At 36.8% G+C, this 25864-nt stretch overlaps 1 protein-coding gene and 1 pseudogene across 7 annotated transcripts in view; one reads left to right on the forward strand and one right to left on the reverse strand.

The window, feature by feature from the left end:
- The window catches only part of RNF216 (ring finger protein 216), a 221284-nt gene that overhangs the window by 26719 nt on the left and 168701 nt on the right, over positions 1-25864 (reverse strand). For all 7 annotated transcript variants that reach the window (XM_074202366.1, XM_074202364.1, XM_074202363.1 and 4 more), the window contains one exon: positions 3406-3503. In XM_074202366.1, coding sequence (XP_074058467.1) covers positions 3406-3503 — 98 coding nt within the window. The remainder of the gene's footprint in view (positions 1-3405; positions 3504-25864) is intronic.
- Positions 19768-21050, forward strand: LOC141497990 (large ribosomal subunit protein eL6-like; annotated as a pseudogene).

Consider the following 25864-nt stretch of genomic DNA (forward strand, 5'->3'; position numbering starts at 1 on the left):
CTGTGTGAGCTTAGGCAAATCATTTGGCAATTGGAAATGTGAAAACCTATGGATCCCTCTACAGAATTTTTACAAAATGATAACTGAATAAAATGCTAAATTTCATTCTGAGCTGGTGAAAATAAAGATGTACATTTTCTCCCATGTAAGTTCAAGTGGACCTGAGTCTAATAATCCTATCCATGTCTGGCATTCCATGATTTTACCTGCTTATTTGGTTCCCACATCTTGCATTAAGCATTTTTGATAAGATCTGCTTTAAATCCCATTTTACAGGCTATACAGTCTGCTTACAGGCAGTCAGTTAATGTAATTTTTAAAATATAAGTTTCCTGTGTCAAACTAGACTGCAAACTTTTGCAAGGATTATATATCATATTACTCCATCTTCCACAACAGTTACTAAGAAACACACAGAAGATGCTCTTAACTATTTTATGACTCATTAACTGAACAAACATTAATTGCAATGCACTTCTAAGGGAAAACAGTGAGGAAAAGTAAGTTCACATGGTGTTTACTTTCAAAGTTTACAACTGAGTAGGGTGAGATGTAAAATGCACAAAGATGTAGATGTATGAACTGGAACATAATAACTGTATATGGGAGCTACAGGATCACAGATTATAATGATAACTTAACAAAGCATATTAACAAAATAGAATATAAACTCACTTCCTAAAGTTATGTACACAAAGGACAAATAAAAATAGCTTAACAATGGGAATCTCCTCTGCTTTGAGCTAGTTCCTCTCACAGGATATTGCTCTGAGGAATAAAACAGGAACAAAGGCCTAAATTCCAGCTGTGCTTTGGCTTACTTTACCAAAATGAAGACTTCTCCTGCACAAACTAATCTGTATAACCATCTAAGATAGATGGAGACAAACTAAGTAAGCTGATGAGATAAGAATGACTTTTAAAATTTTAAACCATAAAAAAAATTCTTAAATTGCAGGCAGTATGAAAACAGGCAGGTTGTAGTTAGGTGACCTCTGATATAAGGCAAGCTGATAATAAGGATTAGATTGTATGGAAAACCCCAAAGATTAAAAAAAAAATATATGCCCTCTCATTACATTAGATTCTTCTGTGAGGAGCAAAAAAAGAATGGTGGCAGAAAGAGTATCAATATTAGACTCTGGTTAAAAAAGTATATACTCTACATTTCTAGATTGGGAATGAAAAGCTTTATCTGGGAAGTAGGAGATCAAGTAGGAATACTTTCATGCCAAAGATCCTAAATTCAAGGACAAAAATTGGGAGAACACTCAAGATGTCATGTAAGAATAACAGAGAGAAAATTTAGAGTTCTCTAGTCACATACTAGCAATTTGACATTTTTTACCTTTAAAACTGGAGAAGAAGGTAGGAAAAGGAAGGAGGATGACTACTCTTGCCATTCTACATAACTGGACCTTTAAGATGTCTCATGGCAACCCGGAGGTGCAGTAGATAGAGCACTGGACTAGGAATATTGATTTTCCTGACTTCAAATCTGGCCATGTGACCCTGGGTAAGTCATTTAACATTGTCTACCTTAGTTCCGCATCTGTAAAATGAGCTGTAGAAGAAATGATGAACAACTCCAGCATTTTTTCCAAGATCATACTAAACTGGATCCCAAAGAATCAGACTCAATCGAAAAAAAGCTCAATAACAGCCACCACAACAAAAGAAGATGTTTCTCCCGAAATCTGTCATGAGAGAGTCATGAGAGAAACAGAAAAGTAATACTAGTGATTGAATACTTTGAGCCCCTCCTTTTAAGCCTCAGAGTATTCCTGCTATTTCTGATCCTAGAGAGAAAATTATGAGCAGAAACACAATTTTTCAGATTGCATGTGTACGAATATATGAGGGTAGGCAAGATGGTACAGTGCCAGGTTTGGAGTCAGGAAGACTTCCTGAGTTCAAATCTGGCCTCAGACTCTTTCTGGTCATGTGACCTTGGGCAAGTCACTTAATTCTATTTGCCCTGTTTCCTCATCTGTAAAATGAGATAGAGTAGGAAATAGCAGAAGTCACCCAAGTACCTCTGCTATGAAAACTCCAATGGGGTCACTGAAGAATTAGATACTGAAATGACTGAACAACAACAAAAATATATATAAGTATGTCTAAATTATAAGTCATAGCATTATCAATCAACAAGCATTTATTAGGAACCTATGTATCAGTTACCATGACAGTTCTACAATCTTCATGTGGGAGGTAAAATTGAAGCTTTACTCTGAAGGAAGCTAGGGATTCTAAGAGGTGGAAAATGAAAAGGGAATATATGAGGTATACAAGATAGTACAAAGATACAAAAGTGAAGTGATGGGGTGTTGGGAGGCACAGAGAGGCCATTTTACCTGGACATTTTGAGAAGGGGAGGAATGCATAATAAACACAGAAAGGTATCAGTTGCAACCAGGTTGTAACAAGAGCTTTAAATGCTAAACAAAGAAGTTTGTATTCTTAGAGGTAACAAGAATGTTAAAACTGAAAGTTACCTTAGAGAATATCGAGTCTGAACTTTTCCAAATAAGGAGAGGCCCAGAAATATATCTCTACTGGGTATGATTATAGAGTAATATGACTGCTATTGTAATAGTTCAAAACCAATATATCCAAATGAATTTTGTCCTTTTCAGGGTAGTCTATACAGGTAGGAGGACTATTTCAAAAGGGCTAATGTCATTATTCAAAATAAGGTTTAGAACTCTTCTGAAATCACATTCAAAGTCTAAACCATATTCTTTGGAATCTCTTCTCTTATGGTAAATTTACATACCTTGAGATGTTTGGAAAAAGCTCAGTCATTTGTTCAGAGTCAATTCTCATGAATTATCAAGCTGGACCCTTTACAGTCCCCAAATAAGTTACAACTGTTAAACAATTTCTTTTGGGGCTCATAAATATAATTGCAAAAAAGGGGAGAACTCAAGAACATTTCTGGTAATGGCAAAATTGCTGGAACAAATGTATGTCCACCCAGTGTGACTCCTTTGAATGACAACATTCATTTGGATGTATGTGTTCTGGTATGTGTGTTCAAAAGTTCTTATTCATAAATGTTTGAAGATCACTCTGCAGTCACTCTTTTGTCACCATTGAAAGTCTAGTGAAAGACCACAGTAGTAGTTACGTTTTGCTTTCAATTTTATAAACAAGCCCAAACCAGAAATGATGTCCCTAAATGAAAATGATTCTTTGAAGCTAATTGTATATTACACATAACCACATGACTGTTTTTGCTTTAAAATTTTCATTTCATAAGGAATACTCCACCGTAGAGATATGTAAATTCAATGCAATGTAGCACTAATCAACAACATACTATTTGTTTAGTTTTGAAAGAAAATGTGACAAAATAACACATTTGGAAAATTCTACTTTTGACTAAAGGAAGGTACTTACATAGATGTTCTATATTTGATGTCATCCTTTTCAGCCAGTTGTTCACAGGTAATGCCATTATGTTCTTTCCATAGACCCTGACATTTCCTACAGGTTTCCTGGGAACAAAGAACAAAAATATAGCAGCTGCAATGAGCTAAATGATAAATACTGCATAGGTTGCAATTCACCAATAGGACAAGCAAACTACTGGAACCACTCTTCCCACATTTTTTCCTGCAAATTCTACCAGATTTCACTTAACTTGAATTTTTCTAGGAAAAATTGTCAATTTCAAGATGACCCTTATAAAATGAGCTGTGAACTACAGAACAATGGGCACTTTTACTTACTTCTACAAGATAATCTTGTTCACTTTGTCAGATCTAAAGTACATTTGGAGTTTCATCCAAAGAATAAATTTGTTAGAATCTCAAGGTTTACCTTATACCCACCAAATAGAAACAATATTACCCTCTGTCATCCAAACTTAAAACTAGGGAGCCTACTTCAATTCCTTATTTTCTGCTTTACCTCTCAGTTTTGTTTTTATTTTGCAAGTTGTTTCATTCAGTCGGGATTACGAGACACATACTCGACTTTTTTTTTACTTTAATCACTCATTTGTGGTTTCATTGACACCCAGTAAAAGACATGATTTTAGTTTACTGTGATGCACTTTAAGATTCCAGAAATATTGCAATCCTGTAGGTTCTTTCTTTGAAATACAAAGTTCATATTCTCCTATTTATTTTCACCTGCTACCTTCTAATATTGACTATCCCTGCTAGTCCTCATTTCACAATTACTCAACTAGCCCCCTAACTGCAATTTCTTTCCAATTTATCATGGTTTTCCTAAAATATCTTTTGATTACGTCACTGTCCTTCTCAAGAACTTTCTCCATTGCCCAAGAAATAAAATTAGAATACCACTATTCTGTAATTAGTTTTTCAGAAACCTATGAAAATATTGCTTTTTTAACTTTTTTTTAAAAAAAAACCTGTTCTCAAGAGGCTCTTTTCCCTGACTAGGGCAAAAACTTTAAAATTCTTATTACATGGCAAATACCTTTTCCTGACTTCTCTATTTTCTGCCAATCATAATCTTTCAAGTTAAGGATAAAACTTGACTCACAATCTGGGGCCTCTTCACATTAGCCTCAAACTGACTTAACTGTTGTTATATTTTGGAAGCCATAGTAATTTAAATATGCTCATGAAAATAGTACAGAAACAGCCATGATATCTGCTTCTAAGTTAGATATCTAAGGATATCTATTATCACTGGTTTTATGCACCAATTCTCAGTTATAATAGCAAATAATCTTTACAGCAGGAAGAAATGATAAAGGGAAAGGGGTTTGGGAGAGGAATGAATGAGTAGGAAGATGAGTACCAGTAAAGTCCTTCTTGTATTTGGAAAACAACCCCCCCCATTTAGTGACAATTTATTATTTCTTTAACTATTGTTCTTTATCAGCACTTTGGTCCACTCTCTGCATCCCTGTAATGGCTAAGAATTAAACAATATTATGCACTTAATTACTTCCCATCAAAATGTATAGCAACATAAAATCAGCCTTAAAATATCCTGTGCTTGACAGTTCTGGAAACATTAGGATAAACAACAGCTGGAGAATAGATAAGCTGGTGTGCATGAAAACTGAACTCCAAAACAAGTTTAACCAAATCAGCTGTCAGGAATAGTGATTAAAATCAAGTTAGTGTTTATATGTTACTCTGCTTTAACATTCAAGAATAATTAATCCATACAATTTTCTTTGAAGAATAACCCCATCTTACAGATAAGGCACATAAAAGATGAAGTGAACTGGAAGAGTTCAATTTTACCTTAAATCCACTAATCAAATTTACAATGATACTGATTCTGTCAAGATTTTATAACATTCTGGGGTGGCTAGGTGGCACAGTGGATAGAGCACTGGTCCTGGAGTCAGGAGTACCTGAGTTCAAATCCGGCCTCAGACACTTAATGATTACCTAGCTGTGTGGCCTTGGGCAAGCCACTTAACCCCATTGCCTTGCAAAAAAAAAAAGATTTTATAACATTCTTATACAGAATGTGTTTGGATGTTGGCAGACTCAAGAATTCTCCTATTCCTCATCCCTGCCCCCTTTAAGCACCCTCACCCTCCTACATTTTCTCTAAAAGATATCAAGGAGATAAGAAGCTTGGAATAGTGGACAGAAGTCAGGAAGCCTTGGAGTCAGAAGACCTGGCTATGTGTCATCCCTTCTCTCCCTTACCCCCTCTCCCCCTGATACTTAAGCAAAACCTCAGTAGGTAATTTAACCCTGTTGCTTTAGGCAACCCTCTAAAACTAAGTTATAGATGTAGAACATTTGCTGATCTTCACTGGAAGAAATATTTTCCTCACTGGAAGTCACCTACAGCAATAAATCACAAATCTGGTCCAAAATAGGAAAACTAAAATAGACTAAGCAATGAAACTAACAATCAAAATAATACAAACACAATACAGGTTAAGTAAAATTGATGCTCAGAACCTTTCCTGTCATGTTGTTGGAATTATTTTTCTCATTTATTTTTTCTCTCACTTCCCTATATTACAGTGTTTATTTTTATTAAAAATCAGCTCTGCTTTCTTAAGTATTTTTAAGTTTTATTTGTAAACCTAATAAATGTTGAAAAATACTAAGCAATAGAAATGCTTTTTTATTCAATTAATAAAAATATAATAAAAGAAAAAATACTCAATGGCCACTCAAGAGTATAATAAGGGGGCAGCTAGGTGGTGTAGTGCATAGAGTTCCTGGAGTCAGGAGTACCTGAGCTCAAAACTGCCCTCAGACACTTAATAGTTACCTAGCCCTGTGGCCTTGGGCAAGCCACTTAACCCCATTTGCCTTGCAAAAACCTAAAAAAAACCAAAAAACATCATAACTGATCCAACCATTTTGGAGGATAATTTGGAACTGTGCCCAAAAGGCAATCAAACTGTGCATACCCTTTGATTGACCAATATGACTGTGTCCCAAAGAGATCATAGTTAATATTCCTAGGAACAAAGGCCAAAAAAGTGTGTGTGGGGGGACATGTACAAAATTATTTGTAGCAGCTCTTTTTGTGGTAGACAAAGAATTAAAAACTGGGATGTCCATCAATTGGGGAATGGCTAAACAAGTTAAAGTATTCACTTGTGGCAAAAACATCTATTGAACTATGTTACTACTTTACATTTCTGGACCCCAAAAGTAATGGTACAATAAACTCCGACAGTTTCCAAAATAAATGAGTACTAAGTATCTGAGGATTCATAAAGCTCTAAATGAATCAGAAAGTTTTTAAAGTTCAATTTTAAATGGAAATGTTGATTGTAAGAATAGACTTTCATTTCAGGAAGAAAAAAAAAAATCTTCTGGCATACATTTGTGTGACTTGGGAAAGATTATAGACCAGACTTTAAGTTTTAATTCAAGGTAAAAGTTATAACATAAATTGTGGTATTTACCAAAAACAATACCCTTGTCCAACAAGATTTAACTTGGGGATACAGTGAACAGACATCTAACCTTAGGAATCAGGTAGACTTGGCTTTGAATCTTTCTGTAGGCACTTGTTAGCTATATAATCCTGGACAAATAAATCACATAACTACACATAGTAAAAATGGGATAATAATATTTATCTCACAAGATTGTTTGATCAAATGAGATAATATAGTTAAAGTGCTTTGCAAAACTATTATTGTTGTTGTAACAGGTGTCATAAGAGGAACATAGACCCAACTTAGGCTGACCTTGATATTTAAAAAATTCAGGAGACTATGTCTGCAATCCTAGATATAGTTTTTTGATGTAAGAAAGACCTGAAGTTTTTCCCTTAGGCATGACACAAGAACACCAGAATGGCCAAAGCAGAAACAGGGAAGCTGAATTCAAATGAATCAATGTTACAACATTCCATGTTGGTACAGCAAATTTTCTTTTGTTTGCTGTTTTATCAGAGATTCTTAACCTTTTATTTTGAATTTTTTTTTTAAGATTTTTCAAGGCAATGGGGTTAAGTAGCTTGCCCAAGGCCACATGGCTAGGTAAGTATTAAGTGTCTGAGGCTGGATTTGAACCCAGGTACTCCTGACTCCAAGGCCGGTGCTGTATTCACTGCGCCACCTAGCCACCCCTATGCCACCTAGCCACCCTGGTTCTTAACCTTTTCTAGGTCATGGACACCTCAGGCAGTCTGGTAAAGCCAATTTACCCCTTCTCAGATGAAAGTTTTAAAATGCATAAAATAAAATTACAGAATTAAAAGGAAAACAATTATGTTGAAATATATCAAAATATTTTTAAAAAAGAAGTTCAGGTTCAGTAGTCTCATTTCTTTAGAGTCCTGAACCTGAAATCCTACACAGTCTGAGTCAAGTCTCACCCATAACAGTGAACAGTAGGATGATGTTCAGTAACACAGGACAATTTTTTGTTGTTGTTATTTGTTTCTTGGCACCTCAGAGGAAAGTAGGAGACTGGACAAGATGACATGACACATAAGATCTATTTCCAGCTCTAACTATATGAACTAAACTATTTTCCTCCTAGATAGGACTAGTTTTTTTTTTTTGCTTTATCTATAGTAGCCATCTCTCTGAACACCTTTGGTTTTTTTTAGGTTTTTGCAAGGCAAATGGGGTTAAGTGGCTTGCCCAAGGCCACACAGCTAGGTAATTATTAAGTGTCTGAGGGCGGATTTGAACTCAGGTCCTCCTGATTCCAGGGCCAGTGCTCTATCCACGGTGCCACCTAGCCACCCTGAACATTATTTTCTTAACGGGAGCTTAGCTACAGATGCCTACTTTCTAAATTTATAAGTGTTGCATGAATAATTCTAAACAAAACTCTAAAGAAACAAACCATACCAAATTAAGACACATAAAATATGGAAATGCTCATTTAGGAAAATGAAGATGTTAACCTCAAGTCATATTCAAGCAAATGATTTCTCAAGATAACTGCACATAGACTAGAATGATTACATGAGTTACCTTGATTGTTTACACTGGCAGAAATGTAATCATTCTGTGAAAACAGAGAAAAAGCATGACATTCACCAATTGTTCCAAACTATGCTATTATGTTTCCTTTCCCCTAAGAATAACGCTGACAAGTCCATAAGAAGTTTCAATTTCAGGTGAGCTGCAATCAGTACAGGTCTTTTAAATTCATTTGTAAGCATATATTAAGAAAAGTAAAATTCCTTTAAGAGACTAATTCAATTACTCACTGGGTTGAACAATACAGATAAATCATGAAAACCAAGTCATCAGCTTGGTGAAGGAGATACAAAAAAAATACTAAAGAAAATAACATGTTAAAAACAAGTTTAGGTCAAATGGAAAAAAGCAGCCCAAAAGGCAAATGAAAAGAATGTCTTAAAAAGCAGAACTGGCCAGTTGAAAAAGAAGATAAAAAAAAATCCAGAAGACAAAATTTAAAAATTATTGGGCTACCTGAAAGTCATGACCAGGAAAGGAGCCTAGACCTCATTTTCCAAAAAATAATCCAGTAAATTTGCCCTGAGATACTAAAAGCAGAGGGCAAAATAGAAATTGAGGGAATCCACCCATCATTTCCTGAAAGAGCACCCCTCCCCAAATATCAGAGCCAAATTCCAGAACTCCCAAGTCAAAGAGAAAAATGCTTCAAGCAGCCAGAAAAAACAATTCAACTACCACAGCACTATAGTTGAGATATCACAGGATTTGGCAGCATCTATTTTAAGGGCTTGTAGGGCTTGAAATATGATATTCCAGAAGGCAAAAGAACTTGGATTAAAATAACAATCAACTAACCAGCAAAACCGAACATTCTCTTTCAGGAAAAAAGATGGACATTCAATGAAACAGGGGACTTGCAAACTTTTCTGTTGAAATGATCAGAGCTGAACAGAAGTCTTATCTCCAAGTACAGTTCTCAGGTGAACCATAGAGAGGGTGAACAAGAAGAACTAATTATGAGGGATTTAATGATGTTGAAATGTGTGTATTCCTGTATGGGAAGAAGATACTAATAATTCATATGAACCTTCTCATATGAGTTAGAGAAGTTAGAAGGAGCATATATAGACCAGGCACAGGTGGGAGCTATATATAATGGTATAATATAATACAAAGACAGAATCAATGGGTGATAAAACAAAGTACTGGGAGAAAGGGAAAGGACAGGTAGAATGGGCTAAGATATTTCACATAAGAGTCAAGAAAATGCTTCTGCAATGGAATGAAAGGGGAGAAAGTGAGGGGGAATGAGTGAGCCTTCATTCTCACCAGAAATGGCTCAGAGAGGAAATAACATACACAAAATTCTCTAGAGGAAAGGGATGGGATAAGGGGACAAGGGGAAGGGATGGGGATGGTGGTGATAGAATAGAGGGAAGATGGTGGGAAAGGGTAGTCAAATACAACACACTTCTGAGGAGGGATAGGGGTGAAAGAAGAGAAAGAAAAAATAATAAATGGGAGTGGGGAGGAATAGAATGGAGGGAAACACAGTTAACAAAAACAAATGTGGGAAAAGATATTGAAGCAACTTTTCTGATAGACTTATAAAGAATGCAATCCATCTCAGAGACAGAGCTGATGATATCTGAACACAGGCTGAAATATACTTTTTTCCCCCCTTTACTTCATTTCTCTTTTTTTGGGGGGAAGGAGAGTCTATGTTTAGTTTCACATCAAAATTATTGTAGTAATGTGAAAATAAATAAATAAATAAATCAAGATTTAGTAGTAGAAAATAATAATCACCTTGTAAGTTTCATTTAACAAAACTTCATATGGACCCAAAGACAAAAATGAAAGTCTCTGCTCTTAAAGATCTTGAATTCTACTGGGGCTGTACAATATGTACACATATATAAAAAAAGAAAATTTATAAAAGAAAAAGGCACTAATTATAACCCAGGGATGGGAGTGACATTTGTAAACACAAGAAGAACTTGAGGGAGATGACATCTGAGTTAGCCTTGAAGAAAGACAAGGATTTGGGAGACAGTATGAAAAAGTAGTACATCTTAATCATGACACTGTATGAAGGTAGGAGATGTAATATGGAGTTGAATATCTAATTTTCCTGGAATAAAGAGTATGTACAAGGGACTCATATGAAATAAGGTTAGAAAGGTGGAGTGGAATCAAACTGAGGATACTTGGATACTAGGCTGAAAAGCTTGCATTCTACCTTGGAGACCATGAGGAACCAGTCAAAAGTATGAGTTAGGGAATAGTATGGTCAGACTTGTGACTGGGAAGAAAGCAACTGTGTGAGGATGGTTTGGTGTAAAAAAAAGAAACCAAACTATGCAGAGAAACTAATAAGAAGGTTATTGTACAGCTAAGGCTAAAGGTGATGAAGCTCTGAATAATATTATGTGTAAAGAAAGAGAAATGGACAGATAAGAGAGATGTTATGAAGGTAGAAATAATGCTATTCAGTTTTACCCTATAAAACCACTGCCAAGTACATATTCCAAAGAGATTTAAAAAAAAGTAGAGGGGGAATGGACCTATATGTACAAAAAATTGTCATACCAGTTCATTTAGTAGTGGCAAAGAACTGGAAATTGAGGGATACCCATAGGATTTGGGAAATGACTGAACAAATTGTGGGGAACAAAAACCTAGAAGAAAAACCCTACACAAACTGACACAAAGTGAAATGAGCAGAATCAAAACACAGTAACAGTAATAATGTATAATGTGAATTAGTTAATCTCAGTAATGCAGCTATCCAAGATAGTTCTGAAGAACTTGTAATGAAAAATGTTATCTACTTCAAGAGAAAAAAAGGATAGTTTTATAGTAGGTAAGGACATACTTTTCAAAAAATTTTCTTTTTGGGTCTTGTGTATACTTTTACAACATGATTAACATGGAAATATGCTTTGCATGACTGCATATGTATAACATTTCAGATTGCTTACTATCTCAGGAAGGGAGAAAGAGAATTTGGAACTCAAAATTTTAAAAATGTTAAAATTGTTTTTACATAAAAAAAGAGCTCCTGATCTGAGAGTTGTTATTTAAAGGAAGGGGATACACAAAGAGAACTTAAAGAGATGACAAAGTCAAATGAAGATCTCCCCCCCCCCTTACAAATAATGTGGGTTCAAGAGCATGTTTTCAGGCAGCATGGAAGGGAGAGGCTGAAGATGAAAGAGTGTACAAGTGATCAAACTCCTAGAAAAGAGAAGAAGAGAAATGAAGAGCACAAAAAGGTTAGACTTGGCAAGGAGAAAGGCCACCTCTTCCTCCAAAAACTTAATCAAAGGAAGTAAAAACAGGTTCTGAGGCATAGAAAAGCAAAGATAGGGAGTTCACTATGGATGGCTCACTTTTATAGCATTAAGCAAGTTTCAAAAGTCCTTTCTTCAAAAAAGTCCTAGGTAGTTACGGAGTAAGAAATGATCACAGAGAAGTGAAATGACTTGCCCACAGTTATACAACTCACTTAGTAGTAAGAATGTAAATGGAGCTAACTACAACTCTTAAGCTTGAGCTCTTTATTTATACTACATAAAGACAAAGAACTCTCTAATCATATGGAAATCTGAGTGTATATATATATATATATATATATATATATATATATATATATATCCTTGACATTCCTTGCAGAATAAAAGGAGAAAGCACATTTTTACCATATATATACAAACACAGACAGTGTAGGTGCATCCTTTTAGATACTAGAAATAAAAAGATCAAATACATGAATATATGCTAATTACCATAGGAGGCTTTCAAGACAACTAAATATTAAGAGTTTTCTATCAAAATAATTAAAACTGTTCAATGTCAGAGACAATAATATTTGTGTAGAGGTGAGCTTAGGTAAAACTTAATTCACAAATCTACGAACAAGAGTAAGTGGAGGAGAAAATGAAAATTTTTCACTCATGGAAGGTCTGGGTTTTAGAGATGATTGCAGAGGTAGCTAGTTGGTACAGTAGATAGAACATCAGCCCTGGAGTCAGGAGGACCTATGTTTAAATCTGGGCTAAGACAATTAATAATTACCTTGCTGTGTGACCGTGGGCAAATCACTTAACCCCAGTGCTTTGCCAAAAAAAAAAAGATGATTGCCAGTAACTACGTAATTTTGGTTATTTTTAACATCTTTTTTAATGTCCAAATGAGATTTATTTTGGGTTTTTTTGTTTTATTTTTTAATATAAATATTTTATTTGTTTTTCAATTATATACAACAGTAGTTTCTATCATTTTTTGGTAATGTTTTGAATTTTATAGTTTTCCCCCAACCTCCCTTCCTTCTCCCCCCCCCCACAGAAGGTAATCTGATAATCTTTACATTGTTTCCATGCTAAACAGTGATCAAAATGGAATGTGTTGAGAGAAAAATTATATCCTTGAGGAAAAAATAAAATAAAAGAGATAGCAAAATTATATCGTACATAAGAGAACTTTTAAAAAAAAAACCCTGAAGTTCTTTGATCTTTGTTTAAACTCCACAGTTCTTTCTTTGGATACAGATGTTATTCTTCATTGCCAATACCCTAAAATTGTTCCTGATTACTGCAGTGATGAAATGAGCAAGGCCATTAAGGTTGATCACCACCCTCATGTTCCTGTTATAGTGTACAATGGTCTTCTGGCTCTGCTCATCTCACTCAGTCTCAGTTCATGCAAGTCTTTCCATACTTCTCTGAATTCCCATCCCTCCTAAAACCCTTTACATCTCATTTGTACAATGAGAGAGTTAAGTCAGATAAACTCTAAGGGACCCTCCAGATTTAATGTTTTATATTTCTTACTGAAGTTACTTTTTTTTAAAGTTTTTGCAAGGCAATGGGGTTAAGTGGCTTGCCCAAGGCCACACAGCTAGGTAATTATTAAATGTCTGAGGTCAGATTTGAACTCAGGTACTCCTGACTGCAGGGCTCTATCCACTGCACCACCTAGCTGCCCCTGAAGTTACTTTCAAAGAAAAATAATCAAACAGACAGATAAATAGATAGTACTTTTAATTTTTTGAAGAGAGATTCAGGGACAAGAGGTTAAGAGGAAGCTGTTCCTTTACAGCAAGATATGAGAGGACTCCATGGAGTAGAAGTTAAGTAAGGTAGGAGAACTTACTGAAGGGGGATGAATTGGGTGAGAATTTAAAGATAGGCTAGAAGTTAAGGGGAATGGGGATCTTTAGAGATAAAAAGAAAAAATGCAGAATGGGATGTGATACTTGAGGGAAAGGATAAAGACATTTAGGCCCAGGAGGCTGCTTTATGTTCTAGTTCCAACTCAAAAACTGGGGTGGGAGGATAGGGAGAGGACGAGAATGGGGAGGGGAGAGGAGGAGGGGAGGGGAGGAGAGGAGAGGAAAGAAAGATGTTTTCACATCTCCCTCTACACCACACACACATAAACAGATTCTGTGAAAAAAACTATATTATATTTAAAGTTCTCCAACAAACTTAGATCTGTATGATCTTATAAACTGCACAGATCCCACTTTCCCCCTCAGTTCTCACCCTTCCCCTATATTTAAGGAGAGATTTCTTCCTTACTTTTTATAAATGCCACATCTTTATTTGTACCCAATCAAGGAAAGAATTATAAGAAATGGAACTAACTGTAAAAGAGGTGCTTGGGTCAGAAAGAAATGTGTAAGAACCATTATTTCCAGAGAGTCAGGTGAGGGAAGTTTTAAAAAGTAATCCTACAGCAAAGGTTTCCCTTAGTATTCCTGTTTACTTCTCTACTTTCCTATGTCTGCTCCTAAAATCTCAGGGACTTTTAGATATTCATTTTACTCATAAGATAAAACTATAATCAATGCCTCCCTTCCTGACAAAGTTCCTATTTTGTTACTTATTAAGGTTCTAAGGGGGGGGGGGGAATCTTAATAAAATGTTATCTACTCTGATGGTGAGGATTATACTTTCCTTTCTAGGGTAAGTTTTGGATCTCTTTTAAATATTTTACACTGACCAATATAAGCATGCATTCTAGGCACTGAACAGTAAAGAGCAGTTGCAAAGCACACGTGAAGATATCTCCAAGTCCTATTACTGCAAACTGGAAGGAAACTAAAGAACTAGAAGTTCCCTACTGGAATAAGAAATCAGCTACCTCAAATTTTCTCAAAGCCAATGCTGCCCCCTAGGGAGCATGAGCTATAAAGACACCTGTGTGTACCAGCCCCAACTAAGGAAATTTACTAAGTATTTGAACCAAGTGTGGTCATTTCATTTTCAGTAAGTACATTTGTTCTTCTAAACTAGCGTTAGAAGAGATGGACAATTCTTCCTGGAACATCCTGGGGATTACCATGACCAGAAATATCTAAAACTAAAGGTACAGATTTCACCAGACTGTTGAACTTAGCCAGAGGACTCAGATTTGAAGCCTAGCTTTGGAACTAGTTTCTCTAAGTTTCAGATCCTTCTCATCTCTAAAGAGCCTTTAAAGTTCTTTCTGATGCCATGATTGCTCCCTTTTCATATTTAAAAATAAATGACTGATTGTTACACAGGAATATAAGAATGAAAGACACTGAATATTATGGGTATTTAATAAAATTTGTTGAACTGATTTTCTGTTTAATCTAGGCTATAATTTGTTATGACATCAGCCAGCCCCAGGTCATTTGCAGGATTCTAGGTAACAGCCTCACTCTACATGACTGGTCAAAAACCATACTATATGACAACAAATCATATTCCTAGGTCACAGGGGAAATACAAATAATTAAGCCATAATTATTGAATTAACAATTTAGAAAATTATAGACAATGTGGAGTTTGAGAGCTGACAACATAATGATGATACCTCAAGACAGAATAACTAAGTTCAAAAGAGTAAAATCCCTATCTCAGAAGGTTAACAAAATTTTTGATGTAAAGCTCAGACCTAGTTTGCCAAAATTATAACAGGTTTTTGAAGACTATCTGTTAAAATGTTTAATATCTGCCTAAAAATATCAAATTTGATGTGTTCTGAAAATTTGGAAACAAAATCATAACATCTCTTTAAGAAGGGCCCACAGGATAGAGTGCATCTGAGACTCATTTATACATTTAAATACAAAAAAAAAGGCTTTGTGTTTCCTAAATCTCTAACTGTATCTGATGTTCCTTCATAGCTGATAGGCTGTGAATCTCACTGCTTCTCAGGTAACACTAGGCAACATTAGTATGCCAGAATATGGTACCTAGAGGCATGCACCCTCACATGGAAAATGGAAGTCTACTTTTCACAGATTCCTGGAATAAGCTGATAATAATGCATCCTGTGCAGAACATGTTTCCTTAAAGTGATTTTTTTTGTCTCATTCTTTCAATATAAAAATGCTACCAACTGTTATAATGAACAAAATCTCAGTTCACTTTCCTGCATGACACATGGAAAAACTGGAGACTTGGCCAGAGTCAGGAATGAAGTTCATAAACATGGAGCAGTGCAAAGGTAACTGGCAGTGTAGGTAGGACTCTATGTTAGTACTGGGTGTAAAGTCACAAGTGCAAAGGAGTGGTGCAAGCCAAATGCTGGTAAAAGCAATTTTAGAACTTTACCAGAAGTTGAAGGAGGCGAAATATATAGACTAAATATAGACTATGACCTCATGATCAGGATAAGTCACTTAGAATCACCAAATATGAAGCCAGTGTAGAGGCAGAAAGGAGAAACTTTCTTTGAGAGTAAATTACAATCTAAGTGTTTACCAGCTTCTTCTGATAACAGTGTAAAAGACAGGCAGGGATGAATTGAAAAAAAAAAAGGACTAAGAAGATTATGTGGTCAGGCCTCAAAGTCCACTTGTCCTTCAGGTCAGAACACGACATTGAACAGAACTGGCATGCAGATTTATTACATGAATTCTCCACCACCTCTGACAATCTTTCTGTTAGTTCCAAGGATGCAAATAAGAAAAAAAAGATAGTCCCTGCCACAGCTGAATGATGGAGCTAAGATAGGGTCTTTTATCCATGTTCTGTAGTTTCCATAAATAGATAGTTCTTTAAGACTGGTAAAAATATAGCTGCTAGGGGCAGCTAGGTGGCACAGTGGACAAAGCACCAGTCTCGGAGTCAGGAGGACCTGAGTTCAAATCCAACCTCAGATACGTATATATATATATATATATATATATATATATATATATATATATATATACACACACACACACACACATATATATACATATACATATATATACACACACATACATATATATGTATATATATATATATATATATATATCTGCTAGATTCACCTTCCCTAATTTATAAAAACCAAAATATTATTTCACTAGACCACTACCATCAGATGTTTGCAGAGTGATAAGCACTGGAGTCTGATATTTAAAGAACCTGGACAGATAGTGACATTAGGTCATTGCTTTAAAAGGGTTTTATATTTTTCTTGAAGTTTTCCCATGTCCATCTTATTTTTTTTTTACATTGTAAAATATAAAACATCACAATGAAATTCCATTAATAGCAAATCCTAGATTTTTCCAGGATCTTTAGGCAAAATAATTTAGTAACAGAGGTCTCTGAATAGCAGAAAACTCAGTCCTTTAAACACCACATTTAAAAAAAATCATTTTGAACCTAAAAAAAACAAAACAAAAAAATCATTTTGGATAGCATTATTTCTTTTTTTTTTATTTTAAATTTATTTATTTTCATTCATTCGTACATACATATTTCTAAGTCTCAAAATTTTCCTTCACCCTCCCTTCCCACCCCACTTCTCTTCATCAGGGAATAGTCAGATTAGCATTTTACATACATATTTTGTTAAACATATTAACAAATTAGTAAATTTTGACATGAGGAATTAGGATTAAAGGGAAAGAGGAACATAAAAGATAATTTTTATTTTATAAAATTTTATTTTATTTTATAAAATCATAAGATTCTTAAGGGTTGTTTTTTTTCTGTGTTTTGTTTTTCTTCCTCTGGTTGGGGATAATATAGATTATAACCAATCAAATACAGTTGTCCTAGCTCTCTGGACCGTCAAGAGGAATTGCTTCCATCAAGGTTGTTCATCTCATAATGTTATTGACGTGTACATTGTTCTCTTGGCTCTACTCCCTTCACTCAGCATCAGATCCCATAGTCATTCCATGATTCTCTAAAGTCCAACCATTTATGGTTTCTTATAGAATAATAATAGTCCATAGTATTCATGTACCATAAATTGTTTAGCCATTCTTCAATTGATAAGCATTCCCACAATTTCCAATTCTTTGCCACCACAAAAGAGCTGCTATGAATATTTTGGAACATGTAGGATTTTTTCATTTTTTACAATTTCTTCTTGATATGGTCCTAGAATTGGAATTGCTGGGTCAAAGGGTATGAACAGTTTCATTGCTCTTTGGGCAGTTTCACATTGCTCTCCAGAAAGGTTTGATCCATTCACAACTCCACTGGTGATGCATCAATGTCCCAATCTTCCCACAGCCTCTCCAACAATGATCATCTTCCCTTTTTATCATCTGGGCTAATCTAATAGGTGTGAGATGGTACCTCATTATTGTTTTAATTTTTTCATTTGAAAACTGTTCATATCTGTTGACCATATATCAATTGGGGAAGGATAGCATTATTTCTAAAATATATTATACATACTCTCCTGCTATCCTAAATATAATTTTATTGTCTTAGTGACTCAAAGGCTATTTACCCAGAGCAACTGCACTATGAATTCTCCTATTAACACAGGTAATCATAAAAACCTTAACAATGAAGTGGAAAAAAACAAAACTGTAAGCAAATTAGAAGATCAAGGACTGGTTTACCTGTTAGATCTATGGAAAGGGGAGCAGTTTATGACTAAGGAAGAGATGGAGAACATCATAAAAAACAAACTAGATGATTTCAATTACATTAAATTAAAAAGCGTTTGCACAGATAAAACTACTGTAACCAGGATCAAAAGAAATGTAGTAAATTGGGAAACAATGTTTACAACTAATGATTCTGACAAAGGACTCATTTCTAAAATATACAGAGAACTGAGTCATATTTTAAAAAAAAGTCATTCCCCAATTGACAAATGGTCAAAGGATATGCAAAGGCAATTTACAGATGAGGAGATCAAAGCAATCCATAGCCATATGAAAAATTGCTCTAAATCATTAATTATTAGAGAAATGCAAATCAAAGCTTCTCTGAGGTACCACCTCACACCTCTCAGACTGGCCAATATGACCAGAAAGGATAATGATCATTATTGGAAGGGTTGTGGGAAATCTGGGACACTATTACACTGTTGGTGGACTTATCCAACTTTTCTGCAGGGAAATTTGGAACTACGCCCAAAGGGCAACAAAAATGAGCATACCCTTTGATCTAGCAATATCACTACTGGGTCTATATCCTGAAGAGATGATGAAAAAGGGTAAAAACATCACTTGTACAAAAATATTCATAGCAGCCCTGCTTGTGGTGGCAAAGAATTGGAAATCAATTGGGGAATGGCTTAGCAAACTGTGGTATATGTATGTCATGGAACACTATTGTTCTATTAGAAACCAGGAGGGATGGGAACTCAGGAAAGCCTGGAGGGATTTGCATGAACTGATGCTGAGTGAGATGAGCAGAACCAGAAAAACACTGTACACCCTAATAGCAACATGGGGGTGATGATCAACCTTGATGGACTTGCTTGTTCCATCAGTGCAACAACCAGGGACAATTTTGAGCTGTCTGCAATGGAGAATACCATCTGTATCCAGATAAAGAGCCGTGGAGTTTGAACAAATTTCAAGGTCTATTCCCTTTAATTTAGGGGGAAAAAAAAGATATCTTATTGTCTGATCTTGTTATCTCTTATACTTTTTGTTTCTTCCTTAAGGATGTGATTTCTCTCTCATCACACTCAATTTGGATCAATGTACAACATGGAAACAAAATAAAGACTGACAGATTGCTTTCCATGGGGGGAGGGAAGTAAGATTGGGAGAAAAATCTTAAAACTCAAACTCAAATAAAATCTTTAAAAATTAAAGAAAAAAACAACAATGAGGTGAGAGCAAGAAGACTGGACATATTACTTCTCTTTTTGTACCTATTGTCTGTTTCTAGGGATCAAATCAAATCAAATAAATCAACAGGCATTGTATGATAGGCATTGTTCTAGGTGAAAAAAGGGTACTAGCTTCTCTCTTTGAAGCAGTGGGAGACAACGGATATGGATAATCAGATTTTGGATATGTTGGTTAGATTTGATGATTCTTTTTGGTTTGAATAAAAGGGTAATGGAGGAGATATATATTGAAAAACAGGTGATAGAAATGAGTTCTCTAATATGAAGAACACTGACAGACTTCTTTAAAATAATCCTGAGTTGCTCTTTCCCCTTCTCTCAAGATGACGGACAACCCCCCCCCCCAAAGCCTCCAAAGGAAAAGAAGGTCAGAAAGGAAAAAAAAGGAAAGGAAGGCCAAAAAGGAAGATGGGGCTGAAAAGGTGGTGAAAAAACCTCGAAAGCATTGCAGTCAAAACCCAGTCTTGGCCCAAGGGATCGGTAGATACTCCAGGTCTGCAATGTATTCCCGCAAAGCCATGTACAAGTGTAAACATGCTGCACCAAAAACCCGAATTGAAAGGAAAAAGAAAGACAGGGTGCCTGCTACTATCTCAAAGCCAGTTGGTGGTGATAAAAATGGAGGAAACCGAGTGGTAAAGATTTGTAAAATGTTCAGGTATCACCCTACTGAAGATGTGCCCAGAAAACTCCTAAGTCATGGCAAAAAACCCTTCAGCCAGCATGTGAGGAAACTTCGCTCTAGCATCACCCCAGGCACAGTTCTGATTATGCTCACTGGCCTCCACAGGGGCAAGTGTGTGGTTTTCCTGAAGCAGCTAGCTAGTGGTTTGCTACTGGTGACTGGACCTCTGACCATCAATCGGGTTCCTCTATGAAGGACCCATCAGAAATTTGTCATTGCCACCTCTACTAGGGTTAACCTTTCTGGTGTAAAAATTCCAAATCATCTTACTGATGCTTACTTTAAGAAGAAGAGCCTCCGTAAACCCAGACACCAAGAAGGAGAGATTTTTGACACAGAGAAAGGGAAATATGAGATTACAGAGCAGTGCAAGGCTGATCAGAAAGCAGTGGACTCTCAGCTCCTGCCCAAGGATGTTTTTACCCTTTTTCACGATCTCTTCAGGGTATAGACCCAGGAGTGGTATTGCTGGGTCAAAGGGTATTGCTCATTTTTGCTGCCCTTTGGGTGTAGTTCCAAATTTCTCTCCAGAAGGGTTGGATGATTTTACAGCCCCACCAACAGTGTAATAGTGTCCCAGATTTCCCATGACCCTTCCAACAATGATCATTATCCTTTCTGGTCATATTGGCCAGTCTGAGAGTACACCATAACATTTAAAAAAATTCTCTTTAATTTATTTACACATTACTAAAATATTATTAAGAGTAAACACAGGGGGGTGGAGCCAAGATGGCAACATGAAGGGATCAAGTCTTAGGAGCTCTATGATAAAAACTCATAAACTAAGGACTCTAACTAAACTTTTGAGAGACAGAACCCACAAAGGGATCAATCAAGAAAATTCCTCAGCTCCGCGGTTACCTGTGTTCTGTATTCTCTCTCTCCAATGGAGTTTATCCTCACAAATTGGTGTTTTAAATGCCTTGCAGAGAACTCTTATTAAAATATTTGAAATAGCAAAAAAAAATAATCCTGAGTTTTGTTTTATTTTTTTGTGAACTGCAGTTTAGTGACTCCTCTAAGCAAATAATTTAAATAATTTGTTTCTTCAAATTGAGGTAAAATTTATAATCAAGTTTGTTTTGCTATGTGATTCATGACGACTTTGGTCCAGAAGAAAAGGTGATGTGCTAAGGAAGAATCCTTATTTTTTCAGGAATTTAAACTCATTTCAAAGCTTTCAATTCCTGAGTTCCATCTCTTGACCAAAAAGACTTGGAGGATTTAGAGAAAGACAAAAATCATGCTATTTTAGAAGAAATAGCTGCCTAAGTGTCTCTAGATCATGTTCTTTTATATAGGAAACAGCAATCTAGCTATTTAGAAAATAGCAATATCCTTTCAAAATGTTTATTGACACATACTATGATTTAAGAGAACAAGATGAGAAAGGCTAGAGAAATAATACTTTTAATGATAAATATACACTATACACAAGAAGTTGGCAGCCTATGACAAAAGGCCTGCTGTTACCATCATATTCTCTGTGCTATCAGATGGGTAAAGGACTACTAATTTACACCATAAATTTTTTTAAATTTATTTTTATTAAAGATATTATTTAAGTTTTACAATTTTCCACCAATTTTACTTCCCTCCCCCACCAAAAGCAATCTGTCAGTCTTTACTTTGTTTCCATGTTGTACATTAATACAAATTGAGTGTGATGAGAGAGAAATCATATCCTTAAGGAAGAGACAAAAAGTCTAAGAAAAAACAAGATCCGACTATAAGATATCTGTTTTTTTTTTTTTTTCTAAATTAAAGGGAATAGTCTTTGAGCTTTGTTCAAACTCCACGGCTCTTTATCTGGATACAGATGGCACTCTCCTTTACAGATAGCCCAAAATTGTTCCCAATTGTTGCACTGATGGAATGAGCAAGTTCTTCAAGGTTGAACATTACCCCTATGTTGCTGTTAGGGTGTACAGTGTTTTTCTGGTTCTGCTCATCTCACTCAGCATCAACTCATGCAAATCCCTCCAGGCTTCTCTGAAATCCCATCCCTCCTAGTTTCTAACAGAACAATAGTGTTCCATGTCATATATATACCACAGTTTGCTAAGCCATTCCCCAATTGAAGGACAATTACTTGATTTCCAATTCTTTGCCACCACAAACAGGGCTGTTATAAATATTTTTGTACAAGTGATGTTTTTACCCTTTTTCACGATCTCTTCAGGGTATAGACCCAGGAGTGGTATTGCTGGGTCAAAGGGTATTGCTCATTTTTGCTGCCCTTTGGGTGTAGTTCCAAATTTCTCTCCAGAAGGGTTGGATGATTTTACAGCCCCACCAACAGTGTAATAGTGTCCCAGATTTCCCATGACCCTTCCAACAATGATCATTATCCTTTCTGGTCATATTGGCCAGTCTGAGAGTACACCATAACATTTAAAAAAATTCTCTTTAATTTATTTACACATTACTAAAATATTATTAAGAGTAAACACAGGGGGGTGGAGCCAAGATGGCGACATGAAGGGATCAAGTCTTAGGAGCTCTATGATAAAAACTCATAAACTAAGGACTCTAACTAAACTTTTGAGAGACAGAACCCACAAAGGGACCCAGTGAGGCAGTTCTCCTACTCTAGGTAACCTGGAAAAGAGCAGAAAGTCTCTGCTCCCCAGGGTCGGAGGGGCGGCCTGCCAGAGGGGTGGCCCGCCAGAGCTAAAGAACTTCAGCCTCCTGGAGGCAGCCCCAGGGTGCTGGGAACCGCAGTTCACAGCAGCAGGGGAGTCTCCTGAGCTGCACCCCGGGGAGCACTGGGCACAAAGTGGGGGAACAAGCAGGGGACCTCTGCCAGAGCCAGCACATGGAGCCCAGCCCCCAGGGCACACAGCAAGCAGCTTGGTCTTTTGGCAGCCTAGACCCAGAAACAGAAGCAGGCGGAGCTGGTAAGCTGGAGGCCCCAGGGCATGAGCCCATTGAGCTGAGGGAGGGGAGTGAAGAGAGAGAGACTGCAGAGCTCTGTCCTCTGCCCCTGGAACAGGACTCTGGGGCTCTGACCACATTCAGATCCTGATCCCAGTCTAGGCCCCCCCATAGAACAACAGGGTCCCCCCACCTCGGCCCCGTGGCAGAGGGGGGCGTTTATGGTCATTCACAGGAGGGAGGACAGAACCTCACACACTGAGACCCTTGTGGGAGTGTCCCAAAAGCTCAGGAAGCACCCCAAAAAACAGGCTTAGGTTGGGAAAATGAACAAGCAAAGAAACAAAAGGAAGACCATTGAGAAATATTTTGCAAATGAGCCCAAGAAGGATCAAAATACTCAGTCTGAAGATGAGGAAGCACAAGCTCCTGCATCTAAAGACTCCAAGAAAAAACAGAAATTGGGCTCAGGCTATGATGGAGCTCAAAAAAGACGTTGAAAATCAAATGAGGGAGTTGGAAGAAAAACTGGGAAAAGAAAGGAGAGAGATGCAGGAAAAACATGAAAATGAAGTCAGCAGCTTAGTCAAGGAAATCCAAAAAAAATGGTGAAGAAAATAGCATGCTAAAAACAGCTTAGGTCAAATGGATAAAACAGTTCAAAAAGTTACTGAGTTGAAGAATGCTTTAAAAAGCAAAATTGGCCAGATGGAAAAAGAGATAAGAAAACTCTCTGAGGAGAACAAATCCTTCAGACAAAGAATAGAATTCAGGGAGATGAATTTACCAGAAATCAGGAATTAATACTTCAAAACCAAAAAAAATGAAAAATTAGAAGAAAATGTGAAATATCTCATTGAAAAAACAACTGATATGGAAAACAGACTTAGGAAAGATAATTTGAAAATTATTGGAATACCTGAAAGTCATGATCAGGAAAAGAGCCTTGACATCATTTTCAAAGAAGTACTACAGGAAAATTGCCCTGATATTCTAGAAGCAGAGGGCAAAACAGAAATGGAGAGAATACACCGATCCCCCCGCAGAAAGAGATCCTAAAAAACCAACCCCTAGGAATATTACAGCCAAGTTCCAGAACTCCCAAGTCAAAGAGAAAATATTACAAGCAGCCAGAAGGACACAGTTCAAATATCGTGGAGCTGTGGTCAGGATCACACAGGACTTAGCAGCAACTACATTGGAAGCTCGTAGGGCTTGGAATACAATATACTGGAAGGCAAGAGAGCTTAGAATGCAGCCAAGAATGAACTACCCAGCAAGGCTGAATGTCCTCTTCCAGGGAAAAAGATGGACTTTCAATGAACCAGGGGAATTTCAAAGGTTCCTTTTGGAATGGCCAGAGCTGAACAGAAGGTTTGATCTTCAGATACAGGACTCAGGTGAAGCATGGAGATTAGAGGAGAGGGGGGAAATATAAGGGACTTAATGAGGATGAACTGCATGTATAGAAAAATGATACTGATAATATTCATATGTACCATCTCAGTTAATAGAGCAGGTAGAGGGAGCTTTTATAGTTGAAGCACAGGAGAAAGCTGAATTTGAAGATAAAATATGGTGTAAAAATGGAGTCAATAGGAAAAAAAGGGAAATGGAATGGGAGAAAGAAAAAGGAGAGGGGGAATAGTTCAAGATATTTCACATAATAAGATTTTTTTTATTACAATGAGCTATTGCAATGATATGGAAGGGGGGAGGCAATGGGGAATGAGGGAACCTTTGCTCTCATCAGAGATGGCTAGGAGAGGAAACAGCAAATATACTCAATGGGGTATAGACAACTGGAGTAAGAAGGAGGGGGGAGCAGGGGGAAGGGGTGGGGATGTGAATAAAGGAGGAGAGGATGGACCATGGGGGGGCAGTGGTCAGATATAACACATTTTCTTTTTTACTTCTTGCAAGGGGCTGGGATTGGATGGCCTGCCCAGGACCATAGGGCCAGGTGGATTCTGGGCTAAGGGGTAGTATGGGGGCTCAGGGCTTCTTGGCCCCAGGACCAGGGATCTGTCTGCTGCACCACTCAGCGACCCTACAGCAGAGTCAGAGTGAAAGGAGAGAGAAAATATAGTACATGGTAGTGGAGAAATAAGAAAGGAGGGAGTTGTGATCAGCAATGGCAATGTTGGAAAAATATGGAAGTAACTTTTGTGATGGACTTATCATAAAGAATGTGATCCACCCACGACAGAGTTGATGGTGTTGGAACAAAGACTGAAGCACATTTTTTGTTATTATTACTTGGGGGAGGTGCAGGGCAAGTGGGGCTGGGTGGCCTGCTTGGGGCCACATAGCAGGGTGATCTTTGGGTGTCTGGGGCCAGATTCGGACCCAGGTGCTCCTGGCTCAAGGGCCAATGCTCTGTCAGCCACCCAGCCACCCCTACTATTATTACTATTTTATTTTATTTTGGGTCTTTTTTTTTTTTCTTCTTTTTGGTTTTTGCAGGGCAGTGGGGATCAGGTGGCTTGCATGTCACATGGCTGGGTGAATATTGGGTTTACGAGACTGGATATGGACTCGGGTGCTCGTGGCTCCAGGGCTGGTGCTTCGTCCATTGCACCACCTGGCCATACCTACAATTATTACTATTATTTTTTTAATTTTAATTTTTTTTCTCTCCCCTTTACTTTTTCGCCCAAGCAAGTCTATCTATATTCATGGGGGGAGGGGTATTTTGTTTACTTGTAAACAAGTATATTTTATTAATGTAAAAAAAAAACATTTGTACAAAATGAGAATAAAAAAATAAATTAAAAAAAAAAGAGTAAACATAGGATGGCTAGATGGCGCAGTGAATAGAGCACCGGCCTTGGAGTCAGGAGTACCTGGGTTCA

Source organism: Macrotis lagotis, chromosome X (assembly GCF_037893015.1).
Source record: "Macrotis lagotis isolate mMagLag1 chromosome X, bilby.v1.9.chrom.fasta, whole genome shotgun sequence".
Taxonomy (NCBI): Eukaryota; Metazoa; Chordata; class Mammalia; order Peramelemorphia; family Peramelidae; genus Macrotis; species Macrotis lagotis.